This window comes from Paralichthys olivaceus, chromosome 14 (assembly GCF_024713975.1).
Source record: "Paralichthys olivaceus isolate ysfri-2021 chromosome 14, ASM2471397v2, whole genome shotgun sequence".
Lineage (NCBI taxonomy): Eukaryota > Metazoa > Chordata > Actinopteri > Pleuronectiformes > Paralichthyidae > Paralichthys > Paralichthys olivaceus.
In genome coordinates this window covers 14,066,705-14,083,079 of record NC_091106.1, presented here as the reverse complement: position 1 = coordinate 14,083,079, position 16,375 = coordinate 14,066,705, and the positions used below count along the sequence as shown (strand labels likewise).

The following is a 16,375-nucleotide window of genomic DNA, read 5'->3' as shown; positions in this document are numbered from 1 at the left end:
CGCTCTCTGCCCTCTGTTCAACTGAAACAATGGCTCTCCACTGTTCATACAGCGAAAGCAGCAGGGGGGGAAGGAAGGGAAGTTTAGGAGGGAAAACTTTACTCTTCTCACTGCTGTTGGGACAATGAGAGCACTAGGATTTTCCAAAATCTGGTAAACACCATGCTAAAACAGGATTACCTGCTCTCGCTCTGATAAGAAATTGTTGCCACTGTATTAAGTCCATAAGTCATTGATCCTCACAAACAGTAGTCTGCTGGCCAGACTAATCCCCGTCTCTACCACTGGCATTCTCGGTATTTCCAGTGTCTGCGGGTCTGACCACTGGCCACTGCTGGATAACTGTCAGTGGCTGGAGAACCTCCTGGAAAATCCGACATGTGGAGCGGACCAGGAATGTCAGCCATCCTCCACTTTTTCACATACTGGTGCCTCGATTTCCTCCGGTGCCAGCTGACTGCAAACCGACGGCTTTACTGCTGTGGGAGGCGATTGTCCATAAAACCGTTTCATATTAATTAGTCAGATACTGAAAATATTGTGTACTGCTGTTCATGTTTTTAAAAAACCTTTCAAGAGACAACAATTCATACAATTTAGATGATTACACACTAGGATTTTAAGATTTCTTTCACCTAAATCTTACACACTTGACCTTTAATCCAGGTACTGTATGTGTGTAGTTTGCCTTTGCACATGTGAATGAATCTTTTATGACAACTGTATTTTTAATGTGCAAACCATTAATAGCACAGTAAAGGTCACATAAGTCCTGCAAAACTGCCCATTTGTCAATACAATTCTCATTGTCACACTTTTTTTTTGTACAGGTTGTACAAGCAACCTAAATATAATGTTTTAATATATAATATAATGTAATAATGCTGGCTCGCTTCAATATTTCCCAAAAGGTTTCACTATTTCTTTGATATTTTAGAAATGTTGCTTCTTTTGATGAATGAAAAACACGTTTGAAAGATATTCAGATGTTTTTATAATATCAGTACTGAAACTTTACACTGGTTTCCAAATCTGCCAAATGAGCCTTGTGATGTTGAGACAAAATTGGAACATTCCAGTAATTGTGTTCATATGGCTAAACTTGACATGAGCAAAGACAACTGTTTTAATTAGTTGATGCTCTGTGGAGCAACCAACAGGGCGATGCACAACTCATTTCACTGTCCCTCGAATAAGCGCATGACTGACAGTTTGCGTCCCTGAATGACCACAGTGTTTTCACAAGGCTGTGTCGCTACTTTCATGTCATTGACATCTACTGAATCGCATTTCAATAGATCGCTGGCTGCTCTCTCCGTCAACCCCCACAGGGACTCGTGAGTTTCTCTGCAGTTATGTGTGTGCTTCCATAGAGAGAGACGGAGGCCTTGGTCACCCCGCTCTCCAGCAGCCTCTCAGGTCCGAATTGAGGCCAGATGCTTTGAGATGCTAAGGAGCCAACCTGCCTGCTGTCAGACGATCACAAGACTCCCACTCCCTCATTCACCTATTCAATCACTCTTTCTCTTTCTTCTTTCCTTCGTTTTCCCACTACCCCTGTCTCATTTTCGCCCTGTGCATGGCCTCCGCTGCCATGACGACGCCTCTAAACAGAGCTCGAAACTAAAGTCTGCAACACCAACATGCTGGTTGTAAAAGAAAAGGAAGGGAAAAAAAACAGGACTGAGGGCGGGCCTGTTGCCAATTACTCATGCACAGACTCACTTTTTAGAAACCTTATTTCTTCCTTTGTTTCACCTCAGAAAACCTGGTTTGATATAGTCGGAGCCCTGCGGCAGCCTGGACGCTCGAGCAGCGTTAGTTAAACTTCAATGTCAACCACGTTGCTCTGCCAAAGAGGACAATGTTTCTCTGATTTAAGCGAAACAAGATTTGGCACTGAGGCGTAGCGTTAATGAGGAATGAGTAGGTTTGCATGCATTCAGAGATCTAACACACACACACACACACACACACACACACACACACACACACACACACACACACACATTCTCCCACACACACAAACAAAGGCAAGCCATGTGGGGGAAGGTGACAGTGAGCGACCACTCAGACAGACAGTCATTGTGTTGGAATGGAGGCATAATATAACCTCAGGTCTTCTGGCAAAACATTAAAAGACTTCCCTTCTCCTTTTACAGTGGAGTGGGCTGACTTCATTTCAATACCATTTTCTTGCCGTTTTGAAGTTTTACTGTTGTGTTTGTGTGAGTAGATGCCTGACGAATAAATGGGCGAGTAGATTAGGTGCGGATTGATTGACATGCTGAGGTATTGCATGCGCATGTATCGCTCTTGTTCATACTTGTGGATTTCCTTTTTGAGTACCCAGCGAGGATTATCATGGATCACCTAGTTTATTTTCTCTATCTGTCTTTCTCACCCACTCATGATTAATCAAGGCCACCCTTGCTCTGAATGTAAAGTGAAGTATTTCTGCTGGTCCAAACAAGTTCTCAACAATTTCACCTATAATCAGAGCAGTTTTAATCCTCGTCCACACAGTTCCTGCTCTGCTCTGTCAATTTTATACTTTCCACCTGTTGCTCTCATCTTCACGTTGGCTTTGCTTTCAGTTAGTCACGCTGTGGTGTTGCTGTTAAAGAAGGGCCAGATGAAAATCTGGCCGGCACAGACCAGCAAGGAGGGGGATGGAAAAAAGACAGTGACAGAGGAGCAGTGGAGCAAAAATCCAGCACAGGAGGCAAGGAAGAGGAAATGGGTGAAAATGAGCAGGGACAGGAAAGAGGGATGAAAGTGGAGGAAGGAGGTGAAAGACCCTAAAAACACAGCAGTTAATCAGGAAGATGTCACCTTTATAAAAGGTTAAAGCTGCTCTAATCAGGATCAAATTACTGTAATGTGGAACAGGGTCAGTCCTAGTGATCAGTCCACAGAGAATCAGAATGACACTGTGCATACCTCATACATCAAGACTCAATAGTCGCCTCATGAAACCACATTTACATTCACTAGATCTGGATTTTAGATTTGAATCTGATTCTGTGTCGACTTGCACAGACATCTATAAATATCCCCTAAACATGGCTGTTTTGTTCCATCAAGATCCATGGATTATTCTCTGAGAAATAAATCTCATAGTGTTAAAGAAAGGTGGAAAGGTGGATTCACCACTTGGACCAGATATGCAGCAAATGGGTGCTTCCTTGGGTCATGCCCCACAGCTCCACAGGTCACTCATGTCCTGGTTGGCCTCACTATAGATCTCTTGAAAACACATCATCTCGGTTTGTTTTCATAGTTAAAGCTCACGTCTATTGAAGCCTTGTCATTTCTCTCCTCTTTGTCCTTAAAACTTTATCTGAAAGAGGCACATGAGGAAGGAAGATGAGAAACAAGAGAAAAGTTGACTCACTTAGGCTAAATTCAGTGACATGTTTGGCACTGAGCAGTAGAGGAAATGCTTTAGGTTGGAAACAATGTCTCCCTTCAGGTTTGATTTTGTCAGGAGATCTGAAGGTGCTCAGACCCCGGTGTCTGTATGCTCTCCAAATAATGACCAAACCGGATTATAGATGCCTGATTTTCCCAAGAGCTCAGGCCTCTTTGGAGCCTCTCTTTGGACTACCTGGCATTGGAATTCCTCTATACCCCCAACCATCACCTCCACCCACCCGCCTTTGTGTCCTCACCCCTGAAACCCCCTTCTTTTTCTTCCCTCCTCGTCTAGCTTTTCTGTTTCCATCCTGACTCACTGCAGAGGCTCCGGAAGAGCTTGAAGGTTGCGTGTGATTGCGAGGGGCGATCTGGTGCTGCAGAATAATGGGCTTCCTCTCCTGAGTAATACCGGCGTTATTAACAGACTTATCATAACGGGATTATTTCCCCATGATAGACCCCTACTTCTGGATCTTGTTAGAGAGATACCTGGGAACTTCTTGCCCCTGTCAGTAATGCTCTCACTCATCCTCGGCCAGTTGGTGCCCTGTGGAGGGTAAACTCTCCCAAACCCTTGGTGTAATTTCAGCCCCTGTCAGAGGCAGAGAGGCTGCCTTTGAGCCACCCGGCATCATTTAATAGTTGTAGAGTGTCAGGATGCAGTGTAAAGTGCCCCTGGTTTGACCCCATAATAGCTGGCTGCAACACTACAGGAGTTTATTTTTGAACATCGAATCAAATGCCTCGCTGAGAGAAACGCCTCATGAAAGACTATCAGAATGATTTCAGGCACTTGAGATGTTTTCTATATTTAGTGACCATGACTGGTTCCTCTCTGCCTGTCTTGTGCTGCTGACAACAGAGAAGGATGCGTATAATCAGGAAGGTGGTGGAAGGGAGGCTGCAGAGATGGAAAAGGTATTTTCACATTGTCAGAGGAATGCAGCCAAGGAGGGCAGGAGGAGGGCTTCAATAACTCTTGAGAAATAACCACTGAGCGAGATCAGAGGGGGAAATTAGCTTTTGAGATTTGTTGCCCGAGTACCCAGAACAAAAACAGACCCTTGGAGGTCACAGGGGTGGGAGGAGAGAATCAGACCGGCTCCCCTCTACTCATCGGGGGGGTTGCAGGGTTAAGGCTGTGGGGGTCACGGTTGACGGTCTCACAGGGTTGTTAATTCTATTATCCCTGCCTGAGAGGTCCTTGTCAGGGCTGGGCGGTGGGGAGGCTGGATAAGAAGGTAAAAGGAGGGTGAGAGGCGTGATGTTTTATTTTTTCTTTGCATGGGAAGTGATTGCATACCACACATATCTTTATCTCTTGACTCATGTGTACTTGTGAAGTCTCTCTTTAGCTCATTCTCACTCACTGCATTTGTATTTTTATATAGCAACCCTCAAGTCCCATGTAGAGCTGCATGATCTTGATGAATTATCACAATTTAATGTAACAATAAGTCACAATATTTCATCCATATTTTGTAATTTGAACATTTACTGTACATTTACATCCTGGATGCCCTTTTCACCTCCTAAATCCTCCACAATCAATATTTTCTTGAATATGTTTAAACTGAACTAGTTTGTATTGATCTGAGTGCCACATGGTTTGTTTCACAGAACCATCTGGGAGAGCTTCATCAGAAACAATTTGGAAAACAGCAGGCGCTTTAAAAAAATACTTGGCAGATGATGAACTATCTCAGTGTATTTCACATATGCGTTCATTGTTATTCTTAAAAATCCAATTACCTGAATTTTAGGCCTTAAAAAGTTTTAAATATGTTAAAATACACTCTCTTAAAATAAGAGAAATGTTTTGGCATCATGCATAGTTAATCATGTTTCCTTGTGCCCTAGTTCTTTCTTGACAATGCAGATATTAGCACGCTGCATGAAATAAAGAATAAAACTGGGTGAAACAAAAGACCAACGTGGAACAAACACCCCAGTCAGAATGTATAGCAGTACATTCGGCGTGGCTGTGGGAAATATGGATACTCACTGTCTGCATAGTTTCGGAGATAACACAGCGCTTTGAGGGTTATTCTCTATTCAGCTACTTCTTATCATCTTAAATTAGGGGATGTGTAAGTAATTCTGTATCATATCTGTCGTACTTGACGTAGGTCTAAACTTTCATCATATCATTGTGGTCTTAAAAGTCTTAAGTCTCTCTTGATGAAACCTTGCAAACTCTCGCTTCTCACTCGTCACACCACAGACACACTTGTAGCTGCCAGCAGTTCCTCCCTTGCAGGACCTTTTGGTCTGAACCACTGTGTTTCTGCTTCTTTGAGCAGATGGATTCCTGCAGGGGATAAATCCATCTGCCTTGGTAGAGTTAGTTTTATGGGGTGTTTTTAAATCACCTCCACTCATACCTGGCAATACTTGAAGGCAAACAGGGATGGGGTCAGTCCATCCTCAAAGGAATGTATGGTGTTGAGCCTGGTTGTGCACATGAAAAGTGAAAGAAGGAAGAGGAATTGTTTTCTCACGTCACAATTGACTTAGCACTAACTATAGTGGGCGTGGTCACCAGATTACAACTGATAACAAGTAAAAACATCAGTATGTTTCGAACCAAGTGTTTTTTTTTTGAGCTTTGAAAATCATCTTAAAATTGTAACTTTCATAATTGAGGCGTGGGGGTGAAGTGACATTCTGAAATGTCCACGTCACACAGTGAAAGCAGTTTCACCATTTCGAGCTTGTATTGCAGCATTCCGATTCCTTTTCTTGACAATGTCGGGACTCGGCTGGATTGCTCATGCTTCACTTGTGCAATCCATCAGGAAATGCATATGTTTACACTTCAACGTCTATTTTCTACCATTTGACATAACTGCAGTGATTGTGTATTGGACTCTGAGCATTGTTAAAATGCAGGCCACCTAAAACTCAAACACCTCCTTTGTATATACACACACACACACATTGCATTGAAGCTGCCTCTGCAAACGTGCTGCTCACACTGCACCTCCTGTGTAGACACGAGCAAGACACATTTCTATGGAATCTGGCAACGAGGCGCTATCTGATCTAATTCCTTGATTCAATTGTGCTTCAATAAACAAAACCATGCCCCCTTTCTATTTTGGCATTTACTTTGGAGACCATACACTTCCTCTGGGACTTCCATGATTGATGCGCTGTGTCTGCGTGTGTGTTTCTATGGGTGTCAGTTTGTATGCCTGTGTTAGTCCTGGCAGACTGAGTGCAGCCATAGCTGGCGTGGATTATTCCACTTGGCCAGACGGATTTGGGCTTGGCACGACAGGCTCAGGATATGTGTCCCCTCTCTGTCCCCACAGGCAACTAACACTGATAATACTATCTGCAAATGGAAGACCTTAATCTTCTGCCACTTACTGTGTTATAGTAATGTGTATCCATGTTTCTCATCCTAAAAATAGTGGCTCAGTTTATTCAAAGAGTTTTTTCACAGGCCTGTGAGCATTGTGATCGTGCATCAGGAAAGTGACTAGATTTCAAACGCCTTTAGAAGTAAGATACAGATGACTGCTCACAGGTTCAGACCAGGACATGCAGGAAAATCACAGAGCAGCTGCAGACTGTGATGACCATGACTCATTCTCTCTCCCTCTGTCTGTGTTGTCCTCTGTTTCTACTAAATCCATCCTCTTTTTTTATCTTCCTGCCTCGTTAATGACTTGGACAATTAGCGGTGGCGTTGCTAGAGATGCCACTGCAGTGTATTTAATGAGGGATGAGCCCTCACGGGGAAGAAGTGGGGGTCTGGGGACCTGCTCCGTCTGGAGGAAGATCTCAAATGAACAGCTGTAAAGTGGTTGCAGCTAATGAGTTTTGCGAGTGACAACCAGCTGGAAAGAAATCAATAAATAATTTGGCTTCATAGATGCTAAGAGGATTGTTTTTAATCGTACTAAGTTGGCATGTACAGTGGATCTATCTTATTGCATTGAAGTTGATGTATTTAATCATTTCAATACAAACCATTTAATAGCCTCATAATTTAACACGGACAGTAAAGAACTGCTTGCAATCTACCACATAATGAGTCTCATTCATATAACTTTTTACACATGGATGTGATTTTAAGCACCAATCGCATTAGCGAGTGTCAACACCCTGCAGGAACCATAGATTTACAACATGGAAAATCACTGGTGTAAAAGATAATATCTTCAAGAGAACATTTGTAACATTCACATCTGTTGCATGAAAATGAATTTGAAAATTCTTTCTCTCTCTCTCTCCTTATAGTGTGTGGTGTGTCTGACAGCGTCGGGCTGCCATGGCTCTGGTTCAGGCACTACCAGTGACTGTGACTGACCACTCCAATCCAGGTCTCGAAGTCCAGCAGTGCCGGCCGCTATCATCCCACTCCCCCTCAGGCCCCTGCTCTGTCCCCTGTGGGCCCTGCAGCTCCGGGACAGCCATGGGTTCTGTCAGCAGTCTCATATCGGGCCGGACGTACCAGGAGAAACACTGCCGGGCGGCCAGCGAGTTCGTCACCAAACCACGGCGCTCCACACCAGCTACAAGCTGCTTCCGGCTTCAGGATAACACCCTCCGCAGCGGGAGCTCTTTAGAGCAGTTGCTGGTTATCAGCCACCAAACGCAGCCACAGGCCCAGGTTCTGCCCCCACCGCTGCCCACCAAGAAGCAGCCTCGGCCCGGAAACTCGGCTGCAAAAGTAGGTGGCAGTAATGGGAACTATGGGTACGTGAGCGATGAGGTGGTGGTCGGGGACTGGAACGACAACCTGGTGGCAGCTGCAAGCCCCTGCAGTGACTCAGAGGAGCAAAGGGAGAACAGGACACTGAATGGCAACATTGGAGGACCTCCACCCAAACTCATCCCAGTGTCTGGACAGTTAGAGAAGGTAAGAGAAGGAGGTCATAGAGCAAGACCGACAGATGATGATCCAATGATGAAGTCTGTTTTAGAGGTGGTGGAAAGCTCTACAATTTTCTGTATCTGCCTCAATTTGTCTGTTCTCCCTGAAATTGATATCTAGTATGAGAACATTATACAATCCCTATTTATCTTAGTCTCTCTAATGTTTGGTGAAAGTAGATATTTCAGTTAAGACATTTATGTCATAATCATGTACTATTTTAGACATATATTCCACTACTTGTGAACCTAAGACTTTGGTAAACCCTTTGCAGGCATCGAAACAATTCATCCACATGAATGAATCGGTATTTTTCACAAGAAATTAGACGAATTTCTCAGAACCTTTCAAATTACACAAAGCGGAAAACATTTGTCCACAACATGTGAGTATCATGCTATATGCTGTGTCTCTAAAAGGCAAATTAAACAAGACATGTAAAAATCGAGAAAACAGCCTGAGACCCCTGGAAGTTCATCCCTGCTAGCTCCATAAGTGCTGTTGTGTAACTGACCATGACTTCTGACCTGAAGATATTTTTTGCAAAAACGTCCTCTTAAATTACAGCTCATGATCACAGACTGACATCCAATATCACAGTGAGGACATTTTTTCTCTGCCCTCTCGCAAACACACTGTCCCGATGAAACCCTGCAGACAAGAACGTTTCTGCCCCATGTGCTGACACCTTTTGCAGAAGGTTACCTCAGCTGTCTAATTGGCTATTTATTTCCATCGATTCAGGGCGAAACTTAATCATTGGCCCCGACAGGCTCAGATGGATCATTTGACAGCTGCTCACCTTGCAGACACATCATGATGATCAATGTCAGAGCTCACTTACATTCAGCCATGTAGTTAATGAACCCTGAGGATGGTTGTTAAGCAAAATACTTACGGAACGTGAGGAGTTTTTTACTCTCTCTGTCTTTGTCTCGTCTCTTCCTCTACTCTCCTCCTTCCCCCTTGTTGTTGTTCTGCCCTTTAATCAGACTCTCCTCCATTTCTCCCTCTCTTATCCCTGTCCCCCCTCCTGAAAAAGTATTTTAAAAATTGCTAAATGAATACCATGAATATCAATTAAACCAAATTAAAATAATCAGAGCCTGGAGGGTTGACCTGCCATCGGATCACTCACCCCTCCATAATGAGTTTAGTTGACTGTTTCTAATTAGCCCAGCTTAGTATTTTTCAATGACTAATGCTGTTCTTATAATTTTGTGCTTTCAGAACATGGAGAAAGTGCTGATCCGTCCCACGGCATTCAAACCCGTCATTCCCAAGAATCGTCACTCCGTTCAGTACCTGTCACCGCGACCAGGGGGCACCAGTCTGTCAGAGAGCCAGGCCAGCCTCAGCCTCCTGCTGCCCCTCGGAGGATCCAATATCTCCAGCAGCACCAAAGTTAACGGAGGCAGCAGCAACTCCAGCTCGGAAGGGAAACGCAACTCCTACAGTGGTGGTCGCAATCCTCGGAGCAGCCAGTCCTGCTCAATGTCAGATTCAGGGAGGAACTCCCTCTCTAGCCTCCCCACTCACAGCAGTACAGGCTACAGTCTGGCCCCCAGTGAGGGCTCCAGCTCTGGGTCTGGCTCTGGGGGCCAGCTAGAGCCCGTCACAGGCCTGGGTCGAAACACTTCAGGTGGAAGTGGGACCCATGGTCATACTAATTCGGACAGTGGACGTTCTTCATCCAGCAAGAGCACAGGCTCGGGGTCGCTGAGTGGGCGCGGGCAGCCCCTGTCAGACAGCGGCTCCTGTGGCCACTCGCCACCACCGGTGGAGGGTTACGAGGCAGTAGTAAGGGAGCTGGAGGAGAAGTTGAGGGAGCGAGACCTGGAGCTCCAGCAGCTTCGGGAAAATCTGGATGAGAATGAAGCTGCTATCTGCCAGGTGAGGCATGAAGACATTCGCCAAACCACACTGATCAAACTGTCTTTGAAAACACCCGAGAAACTCACACATGTCTTTTGCTCTCAGGTGTATGAGGAGAAGCAACGTCGCTGTGAAAGAGAGATGGAGGAGATGAGACAGAGCTGCTCCTCAAAAATGAAGCAGGCCTCTCAGAAGGCCCAGAGGGCACAGCAGGTGTTACAGTTACAGGTATGTTAAGAATTTAAAAAACTCTCAAAACATCTATTGTATAATGTCAAGTATATAATGTCATATATGAGTCAATTCTTAACTGATGAGTTTGGAGATTTTCTCTTTGAGTGTGCACATCTTATTAGAGATACAGTATTAAGTATTTAAAATAAGTTTGAAAAGACACGTCTCTGTGTGTTGTCAGGTATTTCAGCTACAGCAGGAGAAGAAGAAGCTGCAGGAGGACTTCTCCTCACTGCTGCAGGACAGAGAGACTCTGGAGAGGAGGTGTGCCACCATCCAGAGGGAGCAAACGCAGCTTGGGCCACGTCTGGAGGAGACAAAGTGGGAGGTGAGAGTCAGTGATTAAAGGTACCAACAATAATGAGCCGCTGTGTTCCTACTTGAGTTTTATCAGAGGACCATTGCTGCTTGTCATTGCCCATTTCTTTCTCACCTCATTCTCAAGTCATCTAGTCAGTTTGTAATCTGCCCTGAGAAACAGTTCCTCCTCTCTCCCCCTTCCAGGTGTGTCAGAAGTCAGGAGAGATCTCCCTCCTGAAACAGCAGCTGAAGGAGATCCAGTCAGAGCTGAGCCAGAAGGCAGGAGACATTGTTGTGCTGAAGGCCCAGCTCAGAGAAGCCCGGTCTGAACTGCAGGCCAGCCAGGTTCGATCTCAGGAGGCCCAGGCAGCCGTGCGGACGCGATCACTGGAGCTGGAAGTCTGTGAGAATGAACTCCAGAGGCGCAAGAGTGAAGCAGAGCTGCTGCGGGAGAAAGTGGGCCGTTTGGAGGAGGAGTCGGCCCGTCTCCGTGACACTCTGTCCAATCACACCTCTATACCTGGAAATGCAATGATGAAGGGGCAATGTATAAACCTGTCCCTACAACATGGGAGAGGTGTGGCAGGAAGGGCCGGTCCCAGTCCTTCTTTGTACCGAGATGGAGAGGAGACTCATTTGGTCTGGGGTGGAGAGAGTGATGAGGCCAAGGCTCAGAGGCAGAATGCAGAAACAGTGTTGGGACTCAGGCAACAGGTACAGGATTTTACATAAATAAGAAAACACAGCAGCAGTGCAAAGTACTGAAGTAGATTTAGTAATGAATTGAGATTCAAGGCATTGTTTCCATGTTGTGCTACTTTGTTCTTCAGCTCCGACACATTTCAGAAGAATCTACTCTTTACTACTCTTCTTTCATTTCACATTTGTAGTTATTGATTTGATTATAAAAATATACATGACAGGTTTATAAGATAAAGTGCATTATTATAGATACAACTAATAAACAGTGTATGAGGTAGTTAAAATAGGCTCCTTCATTTCTTTTTTCTCATGTTCTCAGACATGTATTCAAACTTGTTGACCAAAAATATACATACATACCTGCATATATGATGTGTCCTTTTATACATACATATATCCACACAGGTTTTCAAGAAGTTATTTGTGTCTTTTTCTCAGGTGGACAGACTGAAGGCGGAGCTTATGTATGAGAGGAGGACGAGTGAAGAGCACCTCTCACGGTTCGAGGATGAGAGGAGGGTGTGGCAGGAGGAGAAGGAAAAGGTAAAAAGGAAGAAGAAGAACCATTGATTCACTCTGTCTTCATCATTGGCATTTTTTTGTTCATGGTGGTGAATGCATAATAGACATCTAGATGCATACATTTAAACTTCCTCACATCCTCACATACTGGTTTTTGTTTTTCTTTATTTCACACAGGTCATCCGCTACCAGAAACAGCTGCAGCAGAACTACATCCAGATGTACCGTCGAAACAGGGACCTGGAGCGAGTGATGAGGGAGTTGAGTCTGGAGCTGGAGAACAGGGACATGGAGGACTATGAGGTTCACAGCGGCAGCAACGACATCCACTTTGAGGAAATCACGGCCACTGAGATCTAGACACACACACACACACACACACACACACACTTGCAGTAATACGAGCACAGGAACACACACAAAAATCTGAACTCAAATATTGAACTCTTTGAAATGGTTTTACCTGGACCACTGACTGAGCTCTCACCACTTATAACTGTCAGAACGAAAATCGGCCAAAGGAGAATTCTTACTCCACTAAATCCTTACAAGGTGCCCGCCCCTGGAGCTTTCAATGAGTTTCATCCCAGTACAAAGCCAGCACAAAGACTTCTTTACTTCTGTTGAAAAAGCAGTTTTTAAAAGTGTTTTCTTTCGCAGACCACGTTCAAATCAGGGTATCGAACATCGGCGGGAACTTGAAGCAAAAAATGTTAACACACGTCCAAGTGTAGTCGCACTTTTCCTGGTAGCACATAAGGTTCAGACACCGGGCCACCAGCACGCATGTTATGATGCATCATGACAGTTAGTCCCATCAACATCAACACCACCACTGTTGATCATGTCCAAGCTGTGTTCATATGCAACTCCGTAGGCTGTATATGAAGATGGATGACACTTCCCCACTTCCTCCTACTGTACAAACTCATACTCAGCTTTCAGCCATAAAGTTTCACCGTGATCTTATGGCTTCAAATTATTAAATAAAATGTCACACTCGAAAAACCTCGGTGTGGTAAGAACTACCTGAAATTACAAAAAACATCTTTGAGAAACAAATTGTTTCGCGTAGACTCTTCGGTTAGGTCCACATCCCATATATTAAAGCCTAGTTCACACCACACAATGTTCGGCTCGATGCTTGATCGGCAGTCGCAACTTGCAAACATACGTAACATGTTGCAAACTCCTATAAGATTTCAAACCTGCTGGAAATGTTGTCAGAGTTGGCAATAACTCCAGCCAATCAGTGTAGTACAGGGTGAAGGTGGTGGAGGTGGGCTACATGCAGTGATGAGGTGCCCCCTGATTTTTGTCAGTAATTGGGGTAAACAAGCAAGTTTAAAAACAAGCAGTGCAGCATCATGTCGGGTTCGGATGGAAAAAAAAACGAATGTCTGACTGGCTGGTCAGGCTCCGTTGGTTTACAGCCTCAGACAGGCTTGGACAGAAAAAACCAACTTGAGCTGCTCTCTATTCTTTACCACTGTTGTGTCCACTGAACCATTTCACCCCCTCCAGCTTGATGTGTCATTCTGTGAGCAGGATGGATCACTCATACTCAGACTTTGTCTATTCTCACGTGATTAAAGACACTCTAGTCGGGGGGGTGTTGTCTGATGGAAAAGATCATGTAGTATGTGACCCCTGTTGTCAGTCAGTCATGTAGTGTAAACTCACAGCGACTGCAAGTCTCCTGATCACAAGAAGCAAGTTGTCTTGTGTTAGCTGCCCAGTGATGTAGTGTGAACTGGGTTTAACTTTGGTGTATGACTTGTTCTGCAGCCGGCCAACAAGATGATTTGGCGTCACTTTCAGGGCCACGTCATTTCATGCATCTTTATATACAGTCGTTGTGCAACACAAATAACGACCGCTGGTTTTCCATGTAACTGCTAAAAGGGAAATAACACTATAATATTACAACATCTACTGTTTGTATTTTATAGTGTTGAGATGATCAGCAGTTCACTTCATGTTATGCAGAGGATAAGAATACTTTTGTTCTAGAAGTATTTCTGCAGCAGTTTGTATTTGAGAAGGAATGTATTGTGACTGTTACCACTCCAGAGAAATGCAGTATAAATGGGCAACGGAAGAATCCACTCACCAAGGGAAACACAGGATTATTTTGCACAACTTCCCTTCCTCTTTCAAGTGAAGCAAGCGATCACACTCAAAGCAAACCAGGATTTACATTTGGCTCTTGGTTTGCTTACATGTGGACGTCGTTTTCTGCCCTTTCCCAAACCGCAGAGGATGTAGAGGCTCAAAGTTCAAAGCAAACCGTTTATTTGAATGCCTGGTCATGTTTTCTAGACCACCAAGTGTCTCTGCTTTTGCACTTGATCAAGGTGTCAGCTCATTCACAAGCTCTGGCATAAACATTTACATTTTTATGTAGCACGAGGAAGCAGACTGTAGCATGGTAGATATCAACAGGATGCTGCTGATTCTCCTTTTTTCTCTGTCTTCTTCTGCCTTTGTCTCTCTTCTATCTCTATATCTGCTCTTGTCTCAACTATTTTTATAACACTGAAAAGCACCTCCGCAGTCGGCAGCAGGAAACTGTAAATGGAGCATATTCCTTCAGCTTGGTCACCACCTCTCTCAGAGATATAAGCCAGTGTTTGAACCGTAGGCATGCTTATTCAGAGTTTCCATTTATTCAGCTTCTCTCCCATTAGTGCTCTTTATTTAGCTTTTGGCAGCCAAAAGACCAAATAACATTTTTTCAAAGTCTTCCTAGTCTCCCCCTCTAGACTATAATCTTCCATGACTGCTATACAGGTAGTGCGACTGGCATGTCTGCATGTCTTTGTTATATCAGATTTCAGAACACGCTGGCTCAGTTTGGGGATTTGCAGATGCAGTAGCTCCAGCACTGAACGTCCTTGAGGCCGGTCGGCTGTTAAAGCCCTGAATATAAACCGATGAGAAGGATGTTAGCGTCCGCAGCTGTTGAGTCTCTCAGTTCTCTCACAGTGGCGTGGTGGGTCTCTATGGAAACAATAGTATCGTGCTGAGAACCTTTATTTTACAAAGAGTCTATATCACAGAACAATAGGTAAATGGAAATCTATATAATGGAGGAGATGTTGTATATTTTTTATATATAGCACCTGAAGATATTTTGTTGTAGTTCTGGTATATGTGTGGGTTTAATATGCAAATAATAAAGACTTCTATATCACATACCAATATTTCAAATGATGGATCAATTACAAATGGAGGCAGCAGCATAGACAGAGTGCACCTAATACTGTAATGCATGAAAATCTGTTTACAATATATAACCTGTGTGACACAAACTTACATTATCTGACGACCAAACTTTACAGCTGGTAAAGCAGTTAGAGGCTTTTATTTATGGTTCAGCTTTGACCTGCTGTCTCCATTTTTATTGATCCGTCACTTGATTACCCTAAAGTCACAGCGATCCATGTCTTCATTGTGCGTTTCGTCCTTCATGAAGAGGCATGAGATGGGTTTTTCAGTGAAGTCTTCGCCGAGTTGAGGTTGGAGCTGATGCAAACCAAGCAAGTGTGATGTTTCTGAAAATTCAATTTCAATCAAACCTCTTCTAAAGATAATTTGATCGGCCTGAGTTTTGTGGGACGTTGCCACATTGGCTCAAGACATGTTGTCAGGATATTCAAAAGTCTGCACCGTGCATAGATTGTTAACATGCAGCTATGGGAAGTGACTTTGAATGGAACAAGATGGGTTTGTCCAACCATATTCACTTTGTTAACCAGACGTAGACTGTTACTCACTCACCACAGGTTAACATATAAACAACAAGCACAGGTGCTGCACATCAAACCGACTCCCTCACTGAAAAGTACTGTGTTCACCCCAGACTTCCGTTCATTCATCATATCTCATTCCTCTGTATTGTGGCGTAAGCGTTTTCTGTGTAAATATGTAAAACACTAAATAGTATAACAGAGTGACATTGTTTTGACCAAGTGTCTATTTTGAACGTAGCCACTGTGATTAGACCAAAGCAACGTAACACATTTCTTTTCTTTCGTGGCATTTTTCTTTTCATCCCTTTGTGCATATTTTTGTTTCGCTTCTGTTGCAGCCTCCATAATTCATTAAGTATGTAGTTGTCCATGTATATTTTTACGTGTACATTTCTTGTACAAATGACTGTGTTTTTAATTAAAAAACGTTGTCACACCTCAGACAGACTGTTGATTTACTGTCTTTTTTATGCCTCCACGTCAATGACAGCGAGCGGCCAAAGGCATTGTGTTGTCATGTTGTCTCCACTTCCCATTCTTGTGAACATGAAATCTCGAGCGCCTTGAGAGAAGTTTTTTCAAATTTGGTACAAAACTTCGACTCAGACTCAAAGATGAATTCTTTAGATTTTGGTGGTCATAGTTCAAGGTCGCTGTGACCTCACAAAACCCTTTTTTG

The 16,375-nt window shown here is 44.0% G+C and overlaps 1 protein-coding gene across 2 annotated transcripts in view; it reads left to right on the top strand.

Moving 5' to 3' along the window:
* Window positions 1–16,137, top strand: part of lzts2a (leucine zipper, putative tumor suppressor 2a) — a 41,396-nt gene extending 25,259 nt beyond the window's left edge. For both annotated transcript variants that reach the window (XM_020094579.2, XM_020094589.2), the window contains 7 exons: window positions 7,672–8,293; window positions 9,539–10,201; window positions 10,289–10,411; window positions 10,599–10,745; window positions 10,922–11,431; window positions 11,858–11,962; window positions 12,119–16,137. In XM_020094579.2, the coding sequence (XP_019950138.2) occupies window positions 7,703–8,293; window positions 9,539–10,201; window positions 10,289–10,411; window positions 10,599–10,745; window positions 10,922–11,431; window positions 11,858–11,962; window positions 12,119–12,301 (2,322 nt within the window). In that variant the 5' untranslated portion in view covers window positions 7,672–7,702 and the 3' untranslated portion in view covers window positions 12,302–16,137. The remainder of the gene's footprint in view (window positions 1–7,671; window positions 8,294–9,538; window positions 10,202–10,288; window positions 10,412–10,598; window positions 10,746–10,921; window positions 11,432–11,857; window positions 11,963–12,118) is intronic.
* Window positions 16,138–16,375: the final 238 nt, after the last annotated feature.